The sequence below is a fragment of the Plasmodium relictum genome (assembly GCF_900005765.1).
Source record: "Plasmodium relictum strain SGS1 genome assembly, chromosome: 8".
NCBI lineage: Eukaryota > Apicomplexa > Aconoidasida > Haemosporida > Plasmodiidae > Plasmodium > Plasmodium relictum.
In genome coordinates, this window is record NC_041686.1 from 914,434 (window position 1) to 929,791 (window position 15,358).

Sequence of the window (15,358 nt, forward strand, 5' to 3'; positions counted from 1 at the left end):
AAAGTAATTATTATTTGAACAAAAGTGTTATCAAAATTTATTATATTATTTTAACAATTTTCCTTTTAAAATAAAGAAAAAAAAAAATGAATATTAATATATTAGTAACGATGATATAAAAAAACTAATTTTTATGTTAAAGAAAACGGAGAAAATTATTTTAACAATGTGTAATTAAAAATGACAAAAAAAAAAATTATACGTGCATATATATACTCAATAACGTATTAATTAATATAGGCTATTTTTAAGTTTGTGTATAAATATCATATATTGAGTATATTTCATTTTTTTCTGTTCTTAGTTTCTTTTTTTTTACTTTATCTTTTTTTTTTTTTTTTAAATTTATTACATATATATGTATATATTTTTTTATGTTTTATAAGCATTTTTATTTATTTATATTTTTTATTTTTATTTTTATGTTTATGCATCTATTTTATCATTCTATTTTTATTTCTTTTATTTTTTATTAAATATATGTAGCAATATAAATTTGTATTTTCATAAATATGTAATAAATTCTATAGTATTATGTTGATATTTTACAATTATTTTAAAGTGTTATAAAATTCAAAAAAAAAAAAATTGTTTTTAAATTTTTTTTTTTTTTTTTTTTTTTAAGAATATTGTATATAATTTTAGTTGACTTATTTTTATTTTAAAAAGAATAATGATTATAGATACTATCAAAGATAATACAAGTGATGGGTTGTAAAATAATTGTAAAATGATTTGTTTTAAATTATTTATGAATAATATCAATGTTATGATAGATAAAATTTTATAATTTATAAAATGCATAATTTGTTATCTTAATTATGCATTTAATAACTTAAAATTATTTTTAATCCTACACATTTTTTTCATATCTTTTTTTTTCTTTTTTTTTTATCTTTTTTTTTATCTTTTTTTTTTTTTTATCTTTTTTCTTATCTTTATCTTTATATGTATATATATATATATATAATTTTATTATTTTTATTTATTTTTTCTTTTTCTTTTCTTTTTTTTATATATGTATATTCTTTATTTATTCCATATTTGGATTCTGTCCCAATTCCTGTTTTTGTATCTTTTTCTATTATCTATTTTCGTTGAGTTATCTTTTTAATATTAATTTTCTTTTTACATATTTAGATTTAATTTTTTTTTTATTTTATATTCTTTCATATTTTAATGTAATTATGGGTAGTAGTAGCTTGCCTATGTCACAACAAATGTATTTTAGTACGCATAATGCTTTAAGAATAAATGAAGAAAACGATGTAATTAATACATTATTTTATGAAATAAATGGAAACAGACATATAAGTTTATTAATATTTCCCTTTTATGATGTTCAGATGCTAAAAAGATTATTAATTAAAAAATTAAATTTACCAGGGGGTATCAAAGTAAATGATATTATTATATTTTATAAAGGTATAAAGTTACCAAATTATAGAATAATTAGCACATATTTAGATAATAATAATAGAAATGAAAAAAAAAAGAGAAAAAGAGTTAACAAGTTATATTGGGCTATTAAAGATACAAATCCTAATGCATCTATAAGAGTAATAGACAGTAAAAGTTATCCACCTTTCTTTGAGAATATTCTAAATGAAATAAAATTAGCATTTAAAAAAAATATTTCCCCCAAATTAACAATGGATGGTACTGGAGGAACATACTTATTATTCAATGGAAAGAAAAAAGTTTGTTCTGTATTTAAGCCATTAGATGAGGAGGCATTTGCACCATTTAACCCTCGTGGTTATGAAGGGAAGATGTATCAAGAAGGATTTCGTTCAGGTGTATTATCAGGAGAAGGAGCAAGTAGAGAAATAGCTGCATATATCTTAGATAATAATTATAATAATTTCAGCAATGTTCCTTGTACTATTATGGTAGAAGCTTGCCATCCTCATTTTAATAATAAAAGTAAATTAAAATATATCGATAATGAAACTAATTTAAAATGGAAATGTGGATCATTGCAAGAATTTATCGATTCCAAAGAAAGCGTTGGCAATTACGATTATAAACAATTTAGTATTAGAGATATACATAAAATTGCTATACTTGATATAAGAGTTATGAATTTAGATAGAAATGATGGTAATATACTAGTTTCTCCTTTAAAAAGTTTAAAAGACTCTTATAATCAATTTTTATATAGAAATAATCAATTTTTCAGTACAAATAATGAAGATATTCTTAAGAGAATAGTAACAATAGATAAAAAACCATCAAGGTATATAAAAAAAAAAAAAAAAATTCGTGTTTTTCTGAATTATACATATATTTATATAATTATTTTTACATAATTTTTATTATATTTTTTTATGTATTATCAAACATTTATATTATATTTATTACATCTTTTTTCAATATATATATATATATATTTTTATTTTTATTTTTATCTTTTAGATACAGCTTAATACCAATAGATCATGGATTAATATTGCCTCATATAATGGATGTTGCAGAAATTGATCTGGTTTGGTTTGAATGGCCTCAAACAAAAGTAAAATATTTTAAGAAAAAATAATATTCAATTAAAAATATATTTACTATATATATGTATTCATATATATATTTTTCCTTTTTTTTTTTTTTTGTTAAAGGTTCCATTTGATGATGAAGAATTACATGTGATTTTTACATTCGATCCTGATAAAGATGCAGAAAAAATTAGAAAGAAGTTATTAATAAGAGAGGATTGTATAAGAACTATGAGAGTATGTACTCGTTTATTACAAATAGGTGCAAGAATGCATTTGAATTTGTATGAAATTGCAAAAATAAGTACAAGAAAAAATATTGATGATGAATCTATACTTGAGCATTTAGTTAAAGATTCAATTATCCAAGTAAAATATATATATATATATATATATATATATATTTTTAACTCTTATTTCTTTTTATTTTATTATGGTTTATTATATTTTTTTTATGCTTATTAATATTTCTATTATTCATAAATTCTGAAATAATTTATCCATTTTATATTATTTCTATATCTTAAGGCATATCAAATGATGGACTATACTTCTTTAATGAGTACAAATAGATTAGGGCATATTTTAGATTTAGCAGAAATTAAAATTAATAAAAAAAAGAAAAATAATAAAAGTAAAGCAATAGATAATATTGATGACAAAATAAAGAAATCAGAGGATCAAACTGAAATAAAAAAAAACGGAAGGCCTGAAGCATTTCCAAATATAACAAAAAGTGAATATGATGCATTAGATAATAAAAAAATTAATTTTTCTGGTTCGGTAAGTTTTAAAGAGATAGAAGAAAATTTGTGCATAAAGAAAAACCCCTTTTTAAAAGATAATTATAAACAAAAGGATAGTAAAATAAATACTGAAAACAATAGCATCAATAGTAGCATTAATAATTCTTTGGGTAATATCAATATGTGCGATATGAATGTATCCAACACCAGTAATTGTAAGGAGAATTTGAAAAAAAAAGAAGATTTAGAAGAAGATATGAAAACGTTCAGTCGATTTTATTCATCGAAAAGTGAGATAGTTGAAAATAGTAATTATAGTGATGACAATAAAATTATGAGTAAGCAATTTCAGAATATACCGAATATTGAAATTAGTGAATATAATATACTTTATAAAAATAAAAAATCAGTAAAAATGGTAAATCAAACAAATGATAGTAGTTCTCCAGTTACATCTTTTAGTAGTACAAGCGAGTATATTAATGCTACGACAAGCTCTACTTCAAATAGTTATGATTCATCTTTGAATAATGATTATAAATGTAATGATTCAAAGAAATATGATTCACATAATGAAGGATTAGATAATAATTTGAATTTATCTGATAATAAATCATTATTTCATAATGGACAAATAATTAAATCAAAATTTAAAAAAAAAAAGAAAAAGAGGGAAAAAAAGAAAAAAGAAGAGAAAGAAAAAGAAAAAAAAGAAGAGGAAAAGGAAGGAGAAAAAAGAAAAGAAAGAGAAGAAAAAGATGAAGAAGATGAGGATGAAGATGAAGATGATGATGAAGAGGAGGAAGAAGAAAATGATGATGATGATGAAACTTTTAAAAAACCTTCAGGGACAATAAAAAGAATAAGTGAGAATACGGGAACAGCCTATCGAAACATAGAAATGAATAAAATAAATTCGATTTGGGTGATTAGAGATAAAAATAATAAAATTATAAATGTAAAATGGGAAAATAAAATTTTTGAGAAGCTTTTTTTTGAAACCTTCGAAAATTATGTTAAAAAATATATTAACGATTATCATCCAAATTGGAAGAATTATCCTTATAATGGTGACGAAATTACATCAATAAAACATTCTTACTTAAATAGTATAAAATAAGAATCATTATTTTAAAATAAAAAAAATATTTTTATTTTTTTTTTTTATATTCCTTTTTTTTTTTATATCTTTTTTTTTGAATGTAGATTAATGGTTAACATATATATATATATATATATATATAGATTGTACTGTATAATAAATTCATAAAATATATATATATATATTTTTTTTTATCTCATAATTCTGTCTTATTTTTTTTTCTTTTTTTTTTTTTTTTTACGTTAAAAATTTTATTTATATATTTATTTTTGCTTTTATTCATGAATTAAAAAGCAAAGAACATTTAATTATTATTTATAATTATATATATGCATAATTTGTTTATTTTCATATATTTTTTTTTTTTTTTTATGTTTTCATTTTATCTCATTTTTAAGAGATAAATTTTTTTTTTTTATTTTTTTTAAATAATAAAGTTACACATAAAATTAAAATTAAATTAAAATTACAAATTTTTAAAAATTCAATATGAAATTTTTTCTTTTATTTTTATGTTAATTTTATTTATAAAATGAAAAGGAAACCAAAAGTAAAAATAATAATAAAAATATATATATTAGAAATATATATAATCCTTAATTTCTATTCAGAAATATAAAAAAAAAAAAAAAAGAAAGAAAAATTGTCTTAAGTTATGATAATTTAATCTATTGATATAAAGAAAAATTTAAAAAAAAAATCAAACAAAAAAAAAAAAAAAAAACAGTGAAACATAAATATTAAAACCTAAAAAAATAGCATATATTATTAAAGCAATAAATAAATAAAATAATACTAAGTAAGCTATAGTGTAAAAAACCAAAGAAATTTTAGATCTTTACCATACTTTGATAAAAAATTTATGATTTGAAATATTCATTATAAAAGCTTATTTAACTTTTTTATTAATTCAAAAAAAAAAAAAATTATGACAAAATTACAAAATATTCATTACAATATAGCATTTTTTTTGATTGATTGTTATTTACATCCTCTTGATCATTTAACGTATTTTTATCAAAAATTTTAAAAGAAACATTTAAGTTAAAAGCTTTTTTAAATATGATTTCTTCATTTTTAAAATAATTAATTAAAAAGATTCCTTGATGTTTTTTCAAATAAATATTTATTATTTTATCAGAATATGCATTCTTTTTATACTTGCGAAGATAACTATAAATTTGTTCAAAGGCAATAAAATATCTTTCCTCAAGATTTTCTTTTAACGAAAAGTTTTCATTTTTAAAAAAATTATAATTACAAGATAGCGAATTAAATGGAGTATATATATTTGATTCATATCTTAAATAAAGTTGAATAAACAAAATTTCTGTTATATGAGGAATAAATGGATAGAGAATTTTTAGTATTCCTTTAAAAATATAGAATATTAAAAAATTTTTTATTTTTTTATTATTATAATCATATAAATAATAATTTAAATAAAATTTGGAGAAAAAATTCATTACAAAAATATGAATTAAATTAATACTTTTGGATATATTATAACATTTCATTTCACATATTATTGACTTTATAGTATCACAATATTTTTCAAATATGCCAATATCTGATATTTTTTGAACTGTTTTTTTTAAAAAATCATGAATTTTTTGATTATCACTTAATAGATAATTATTTATTTCTATATATGACTTAAAAGAACAATTTTTTTTTATAAAATTTCCAATATTCCAAATTTTTCTAATAAATTTATTACTCTTACGAATAAAATTTTCTGAAAAAATAATATCTTCTGTGCTTTTTTGAAGAAAACTAAAAGATAATCTTATAGAATCAATATTTGCATTTTCTAAACATTTATCGTAATATGTGGAATTTTTTTCACTTTTGCTAATTTTTTTTCCTGTATTATCTTTTAAAATTCCATGAAATTTTACAGTATTAGCTAAATAACTTTTTTCTAAATATTTCATTTTTTTATCATATAAATATTTTTTGTTATTACTGCTCATATCATTATTAGTATTATTAATATTATCATTAGTTTTATCCATTTTACTATTGGCATTATTCATATTATTATTAATATTCTTCATACTACCGCTAAGGATATTATTATCATTCTCTTTTTCAGAATATAATATATCCTTTATATAATCATTTTTTATAAAATAATTCAAAAGAACAAAACTTCTTATTATCCATGGATACATTATATCTTTACCAGTGTAAATAAAATCAACTAAAAAATTCTTTATTTGCAATAATTTATATAAATCAATTTTATTTTGATACAAGCAATATAAAAAGTACAAAGAAGAGGAAAACCAGCTATCTAGAACATCTTCTTCTTTTTTTAGGAATTCTTTCTTTAATTTATCGTTTTCAAAATAATTAGAATTAATTAAATTTTCATAGGCTTCATTTACATTTTTTCCATATACAAAACAAGAAAAATTTTTATATGTTAAATCCTTTTTCTTTGTTTCAAAATTATCATATTTAAATAAAGGAATATGATGACCAAAATAAATCTGTCTACTTAAAAACCATTCATGATTATTTATTGAATTGTCAAAAAAACAATCTTTAAATTTTGAAGGTATTATAGTAAAATCTTTATTACAACTTTCATAAAATAATTTTTTTAATTCATGATATCTTATACTCCATTGCTCTGATAATGTTAATATACATTTATAATTTTTATAGTAAGCGTTTTTCATAGTACTATTTTTCTGATTCACTATTTTTATTAAATTATTTTTTTCTAATTTATGAAAAATGCTATTTTTATTTTCTGTATTCAAAGTATTTACTTTCTTTTCGTAGTTTTTATTTGTAAAAGTATAATGCTCTTTATTTTTGAAATCATACATGTTCTCATTTTTTAGTGAAAATACAGGTATAAATATATCTGTCTCTTCTTCATCCTCATTATTAATTAATGAGGAATAAAAAATTTTTTTTTTATGAAAAATTAAAGGTATTGCTTTATTTGAAAATGGCAATAAAACATATTTATTTTGAAATTTTTCTTTCTTCGACAAATATAAAATAGCTATTAATTTATTTAAATTTTCAAGATTTTCCAATTCTATATTAATATAATGTAATTTATTAATTGAATTAATTTCCTCTTCATTCAAATATTCAAAATGAAATTTTTTCTTATGGAAAAATTTTACATCGATTGAGTTTTTGTTTTCTTTAATATAATAATTTTCATTTTCCTTATCATAATATGTTCTAATATTTTCTTTTCTATTTTCAGTATACATATATTCTTTAATATTACTATTAATATTCTCATGTTCATCATGATTCCTATAGTAACCATCAGTATCCTTATTTTCATTTGATTTATTTATGCTTTTTTTTTCTATTAAATATAATTTCAATTGAAATGTATCTTTTTGTTCTTTTTTAAATATTAAATCAAAATTTGGAATGATAGTATTTAATTCTTCGCAATAATAAACAGGATAAAATTTGCTTTCTATCAAATTATTTTTATATAAAATATAAAATGATTTATCGACGATATTTTTCATTGGCTCATCCATTGTGTTATAAAATTTTTTCTCATCAACAAGAATATTCATTTTTTTCATAATTTCTAATATATTTTTTTTTAAATTGATTTGCCATTTTTTTATTTCAACTAAATACTCTTCTTTATTTAAATTTTTTTTTTCAAATTTTTTGGAAAACATTTCATGAGCACTTAAACCTCCATGATCAGAACCTATTCAAAAAATGAAATGGAAATAATGAATATGTAAATATATCTATATATATGCAATTTTTTATATTATTAAAATTATGAACACGAGAATATATAAAAATTTATTAAATCTTACCAAAAAAAGGGATAGAATATTTTGATAAAATATGTTTATTATAAAGAAAAAAAATATTTTGATAAATAAAATTAAAAAAATGTCCTGCATGTAATTTTCCTGACAAATTAGGTGGTGGATAAATCAGAATAAAAGAATTGGAGTAATTTGCTTTATTAAAATTTTCTATATATTGTTTTTGTCTATTTTTTTTAAATAAATAAAGATATTTAATTATTGAGTTGTTATAAATTTTATCTATTTCATCAATATTATATAAGAAAATAAAATAATTAATATACACACTTAATTTCGTTATATCTCTTCTTAGTATTTCAATGAGTAATTCATAGTTTAAAATAATATAATCCTTTTTAAAAAAGCCATATCTAAAAATATTTACCAGTTCATTATTCTTTTTACTTATTATTTTAAGAATATTGCTTATTAGAAATGACCTATTTTTGTTACATTTTTGTGAAATTATATTTTTATTATATTCATTTTTCACTTTAAAATTTAAAAATGATTTTATATATATATATATGATTTGTATATATGAAGTAAATATTTTTATTTTTGATAAGTTAAATGGCTTAATTAATTTATATATACTTAAATACTTTTTTATATTACTATTTTTTAAAATATTAGAAAAATAGCGGTTATATTCTTCATTATTTCTTCTTTTGATATTATATATATTAATGTTTTTATCTGTATTCTTTGAAACATAGCTAATATATTTTTTACTTTTATTTAATGTAGTTCTGTTTCTGTAAGATTTTTTAATAAAAAAGTTTATTTTTTTAAAACATAATAATCTATTATATACTTTTGTTAAATGGCCAATAATATAAAGAATCAAAAAAGTAAAAATTTTTTTCATAATTTTTTAAAAAACAAAAAAAGTATGATATATATATATATATATATTATTTTATTTAGTTTCTATTGTTTAGAAAAATCCTAAATATAATTATCATTTATTCTCATTTTTTTTTTTTTAATTAATTTTTGCTTGAAATTTAGAAAAGCAAATTAATTTTTTTTACAAAGATACATAAATATCATATGAAAAATATTTTAATTGAACAAAACCTTAATTTCTTCATTTTCTTCAGTTTACTAATTGATAACAAATCACAATTTTTTTTTCTTTGTATTATAGTATATTCATCTGAAAAAGAAAAAACGTTTATATTTTCCTTGTAATTTAAAAAAATCTATACTATTTACAAATATATATATATATAATGAGTCGTAAAGTTTTATATATCATCACAATATTAGATAATTTAGAATATCAAGCAATACAAAAAGTTAAACAAAATGAAATTACAAAAAAAAAAAGATACAGTTGTAATATTACTGCTAAAAATTTAAAAAAGTTTTAATCTATAACTGTTAATAATAGTCAAAAAAAAAAAAAAAAAATAAATAAATAAATAAAAATAATACCATATATTCCTTAAAAAAAACAAAAATTATATACAATAGATAGAAATAAAACGTAAACTTCCTTTTTAAAAATAAATATCAATATTGATCCGTGGTTAAAAAATTTTAATTGATATTTAATTTTTTCTAATTTTAAGCATATTAAAAAATAATAATTTACTCTCTTTTTTTTTCTTATTTATACAAAATTATATATATCTTTCTTCAAAATGTTTTTTTATACAGCCTTATTTATAAAGTAAAATTCATTAAAGTTTTATGTTTATTTTATTTTATTTTTTTTTTTTTTTTGAAATAAAAAAAACTAATATTATTATTTTATTTTTACTTTTATTTTTATTTTACTTCATTAATTTTTTTATATTCTATAAAATTGTAAAAAATTAGAAAAAAAAATTTTTTTCTCTTAAGACATTCAGTAATTATAAATACATATATATGTATATATAGATATGTATTAAATTTCTATATTATTTTAATTTTTTTATTTTATTTTATTTTATTTTATTTTTTTTTTATAAACATAAAATAACACATTTTATTAATTTATTTATTATTTTATTATTATTATTATTTTTTTTTTTTAATAGAATTTTTTCAACATTTTATAGGAAAAGTAAATAATCTCAAATAATTTGAACAAGAAAATAGAAATAACCATTTTAAAAAAATATAATACGATTACATTGTATGATGAAAATAAATCAACTTTTAATAAAAATTTTAAATAAATTAAAAAATTAAGATATTCCTAAGTAATGAAAATTAATTAATTTAAAAAAATATATTTAATCTTTTTTAAAATATATTATCATAATATTTTGGAAAAAAGAAAAATGCAAAAAGGTAAATTTACCTTCTAGAATAATGCTGAATAATCCAAATAATATAAAAACAAAAAGTATAATATAAAAGAAAAATTAAAAAAAATATATATAATAATGAGAGGAGCTGGAGGCTTCTATAAAGGGACAAGTACTGAACAAACTCCTTTTTTTGGAGATAAAGAAAAAAAGTTAATTGAAAAAATGACATGGCCAGAAATTTATAATCGCAAAATTGATGTATCTAAAATTAATTTTAATGTAGTAGAAAAATGGATAAATAAAAGATTAACTGAAATTTTAGGTTTCGAAGATGATATTTTATTTGATTACTGCTTATCTCAATTAAAATATTCAAAGGAGAAAAAAGGTTAATACTTTTTTTTCTTTTTCATTTAAAATGTCTGTTTCATATCTTTTTTTTGTTTTCCATATTTTCCATATATTTATATGTATAATTTATAGGAGCATCTACTTTAACATCTCTATAATATTTATTATTATCTTTTTTTTTGATAGATGATGAAGAACAAAATTATTTGAACTCGAAAAAATTAAAAATAAATTTGACTGGTTTTATAGGTATTTATTAAAACAAATAAAAATATAAACAAAAAAAGAAAATGACTATAACAAATATTCTTATTATTTTATTTATAGGTAACAAGAAAAGTGAAATTTTTGTTAAAGAATTATTAGAATTATTGATATCTAATGAAGGAAATGATGAAAATACTTTAAACTCATTAATTGAAAACAAAAAAAATGAGATAGAAGAGGTTAAAAACCAAAATGAAATTATAAAAAAAAATATAGAAAGTATTAAAAATATCTATATTGGTAAGGAATTTATACTTACAAGAGTATATAAAAATATATGTTTCCATATTTTAATTATTTCACAAAATTTTTATTATTATTTATTTATTTATTATTTTTTTTTTAAACAGAAAATGAAAATATAAAAAAAAGTGAATATTCCCATAAGGAAAGTATCATTTAAAAAAGAGATATTAAAAAACTAAATGTAATAATATAAAATCATTATTACAAATTAATTTTTTTTTTTTTTTTGATGAATGTATAGGGCATGAAGTAGATGAAGGCAATGAAAATGATAATGTTGAAAATTTTAAAAATAAGCATAAAGATAGAGTTAAAAAACACAATAAAAATTCTCCTGATGAAAATAATAATTATAATAAAAAAGAAAGAGATGAGCATGTAAGTTTATCATATACACAGTCATCTTTATCATATCAAGGTTCAAATTCAGATTTAAATTCAAATTTAAATTCAGATTCAGACTCAAGCTCAGATTATTATAAAAATGAAAAAAATAGAAAATATAAACATAAAAAACATTTAAAAAAAAAAAGAAATAAGCATAGTAGCAAATATACATCGAGTGATGATAGTACATCTAATACATTATCATATAGTGATATATCAGAGTATAAGAAGAGAAGAAAATCAAGTTCTTCAAGTTATGAGAGAAAAAGTAATGAAAAATATTATAGTAAATCTAATATAGATAAAAAAAGAAAAAGAAAAAGAGAAAAAGAAAGAGAAAGAGAAAGAGAAAGAGAAAAGAGAAGAAAAAGAGATAGAGAAATAGAGAGAAAAAAAGAGAGAGAAAGAGAAAGAGAAAGAGAAAGAGAAAGAGAAAGAGAAAGAGAAAGAGAAAGAGAAAGAGAAAGAGAAATAGAGAGAGAAAGAGAAATAGAGAGAAAAAAAGAGAGAGATAGAGAAAGAGAAAGAGAAAGAGAAATAGAGAGAAAAAAAGAGAGAGATAGAGAAAGAGAAGACAAAAAAAGAAGAAAAAGAGAAAGAGAGAGAAAAAAAGATAGAGATAGAGATAGAGAAATGAGAAAAAAAAAAGAGAAAGAAAGAAAAAAGTTAAAAGAAATATATGATAATAAAATGAAATCAAATAGCGTATCAGACAATGATGAAAATAGTGATCGCACAATATTAAAAAAAAATGAAGATAAGTATTACTTAAAAGAGAATAGTTCTACTAGCTCAGAAAAAAGTAATTCGATTAGTGATTCATCAGAATCTTTAAAAGCTATTAAAAGTAAACAGAAGAAAGAAGTTGATGCAGAAAGTAACAAAAATCATAAAAATTCTATAATGGAAAAAAAAGACTGGTAAATTATGTCCATTAAAAAAAAATTAAAATGTTATAATTTTAATATTTATATAGAAAATTTTTTTTTTTTAATTATTTTCTTATTTAAAAATCTATTTCCATTTTTTTTTTTTTTAGTTCTTTAAAATATTGTAAAGAGAGCAAAATAAAAGAAATAGACAGTATACTAAAGAAAAAAAGTTACAAAAATTCTAAAAAAAAATTAAGAGCATGGTCATCGTCAGAAAGTGAAAACATAGAAGAAAAATAGATAAGATAAAAATAAAAGTTATGAAATAAAAATAAAAAAGAAGAAAAATATTGAGCGAATTTTATTTTAATACTATAATCTAAAGAAATAATAAAATTTTGTGAATATTTCAAAAAAAAATTTAACAGTACAAAATATCAATATGAAAATTGTGCCTTTTTGAACAATTAAATTTGGATTTTAAAAATAAAATATATAACTATTTAATCTCTTTTTTTATTCATTAATATTATATTACTTATAAATAGCATTTATATTATTATATTATACTTATGAGATCCTAAACAATTTTATTGTATAATGAATATTTAAGCAAAAAAAAAAAAAAAAAAACAATCCTTTTTTTAATATTTGAATTTTTTTTTTTTTTATCACATTTGATTAAAATTTTGTAAAATAATAATTTTATCAAATTTAATTAAAATTTGATAATATGTGAGAACAAAAAAAAAAAAAAAAAGGAAAAAAAAGAAATAAATTATTAAATGAATGTATTCATAAAATTTTAAATTAATTTACAATACAAATATATTACTCTCAAAGTAAAGTATTTTTGTCCTCTGAATCTAGGTAAAATTTTCAAATATTTGAACCCTAAAGCACTAAAATTAATTAACTTAAAATAAATTTGTTCATCTTTATATTTTTTATTTAAATATTTAATCTTTTTTTCAACAGACTCTATGACACTTTTGGTTACTAAATACCTATACACCATACACATAATATAATGAATAAAAGCAATTAAAAATAAGCAGGAGAATAAAAATGCTTTAAATAAATCATATTTTATTATATAAAATATAACTATTCCTACATAACTAATAACCATAAGTGCATATGAAAATGCTGAAATAAAAAATATTGAAGACCTTTAAAAAAAAAAAAAAAAATTACATAAACATATGTATATATTTACATTATTATAACGGAAAAAATATTAAATGTAGAGTGATAATTTTATTTTGGGGAAGTTTTTTGATATATATTCAAAATAAATGTAATATAAATATGTAAGCATATATATAATGAGAATAATTCAAAGCTTAAAAATGTAATAAAACATAAATGTATAAGACTATAAAATAGAAAAAAAAATTTTAGATAATTACATTGGTATTTTAGATTTCATTAATATATTTAGTTCTTTTATGACTCTTTGCATGTTTTCATGTGAATATAAATATCTTGAATCATTTGACCATGACTCGAATACGTATTCATATTTTATTAATGATAAATACATTTGAATGTCTGTATAATCACAAACTGCTAAATCTATTTCGGGTTTCCCCAAATTTATGTTGAGCATACTTTCATAAATAAAAATGAAATAATTTAAAATAATTATATATATATATATTTTTTTTATTACTCTGAAAATAAAAATATCCCTTTACAAATATATGTTTTATAGAAAAGGAAAGTACATTAATAAAAAACTTAACATTATAATTACATAAAAAAAAATTTTAAATACTCTATTTTTTTTACAACAGTTGCATGCTGCCATGTATTTATATATATATAGAAGAAAAGAAAAATTTTTTTTTTTTTTTCATTAATAAAAGCAATTAGTAATGGAATAAAATAATCTTTCAAAGTAATAAAAATGCTTTATTATAATGAACGTTCATAATTTTAAGAATTAAAAAAAATATATATATCCATTTGGCTAGTTTACCATATATAAATGCTTATCAATGGAGAAAAATTAAAATATATGATAAATAATAAAGCCAAAACAATTATAGAAGTATCAATGATATCTATATATATGTGTAATTTTAAAATTTATATGAATCCATGATTTATTAAACTTTATTAATTCCTTTTTATATTAATAATATCACTAAATATAATAATTTAATTTTTATTCTCTTATTTTTATTTACACAAAAATATATAGCATTCATTGCATTGTTTTTTTTTGCCCTATATATATCCTAATTTCTTGTATTACATATATAGAATTATGCTTAAAAGAGATTAATAAACATTTATTACTATTAGTTTCATTATTTTAATGAATAATGGTTATTAAAAAGCAAACTTTTATTATAAGCCTTATGAAATAAAAACTAGAAAATTATAATAAATGGCATACCTTATTTAATATAAAATCTAAGTATGAGTAAAATTCCTAAAAATATTATATAATATATCACAATATCGAAAATAAAAAAAGATAAAATAATAAGATACAGCACAATAAATTATAAAAAATAGAATAAACATAAAAGGAATTAAAATTTTTTATTAAGATTTATTTTACTCCCATTAAAAAAAAAGAAAAAGAAGATACATAAAAATTAAATTTTTTTTCATTTAATCTTTAATAAGGAATTTTTTTGATATATTTTATATTTTTTTGTTTATCATTTTTCTATTTTGTTCTGATGAATTAGAAAAAAATATAGAAATGCTATAATTTCATCTCTTAAAAATTTTAACAAAAATGTATATTTGTTTCTCTTTTGTATAAAAAAAAATTTTGTAAAAAAAGATAAAAAAAAAAAATA

General features: G+C 18.0%; 4 protein-coding genes across 4 annotated transcripts; 2 read left to right on the plus strand and 2 right to left on the minus strand.

The window, feature by feature from the left end:
* Positions 1–1,187: 1,187 nt before the first annotated feature.
* Positions 1,188–4,358, plus strand: PRELSG_0824400 (phosphatidylinositol 3-and 4-kinase, putative; the record flags this gene model as incomplete). Its single annotated transcript, XM_028676319.1, has 4 exons — positions 1,188–2,239; positions 2,419–2,515; positions 2,616–2,861; positions 3,021–4,358. 4 exons carry the CDS (start codon positions 1,188–1,190, stop codon positions 4,356–4,358), a joined length of 2,733 nt encoding a protein of 910 aa, XP_028532821.1.
* A 908-nt stretch (positions 4,359–5,266) lies between these two features.
* On the minus strand, positions 5,267–9,035 carry PRELSG_0824500 (valine--tRNA ligase, putative; the record flags this gene model as incomplete). The annotated part of the gene is made up of 2 exons (XM_028676320.1): positions 5,267–8,052; positions 8,168–9,035. The coding sequence occupies 2 exons, from the start codon at positions 9,033–9,035 to the stop codon at positions 5,267–5,269; spliced, it is 3,654 nt and encodes a 1,217-aa protein (XP_028532822.1).
* A 1,513-nt stretch (positions 9,036–10,548) lies between these two features.
* PRELSG_0824600 (pre-mRNA splicing factor, putative) lies at positions 10,549–12,836 on the plus strand (the record flags this gene model as incomplete). The annotated part of the gene is made up of 6 exons (XM_028676321.1): positions 10,549–10,801; positions 10,951–11,013; positions 11,092–11,271; positions 11,382–11,423; positions 11,519–12,584; positions 12,704–12,836. 6 exons carry the CDS (start codon positions 10,549–10,551, stop codon positions 12,834–12,836), a joined length of 1,737 nt encoding a protein of 578 aa, XP_028532823.1.
* Positions 12,837–13,341: 505 nt separating this feature from the next.
* Positions 13,342–14,148, minus strand: PRELSG_0824700 (conserved Plasmodium protein, unknown function; the record flags this gene model as incomplete). Its single annotated transcript, XM_028676323.1, has 2 exons — positions 13,342–13,708; positions 13,949–14,148. The coding sequence occupies 2 exons, from the start codon at positions 14,146–14,148 to the stop codon at positions 13,342–13,344; spliced, it is 567 nt and encodes a 188-aa protein (XP_028532824.1).
* Between the last annotated feature and the right edge of the window lie 1,210 nt (positions 14,149–15,358).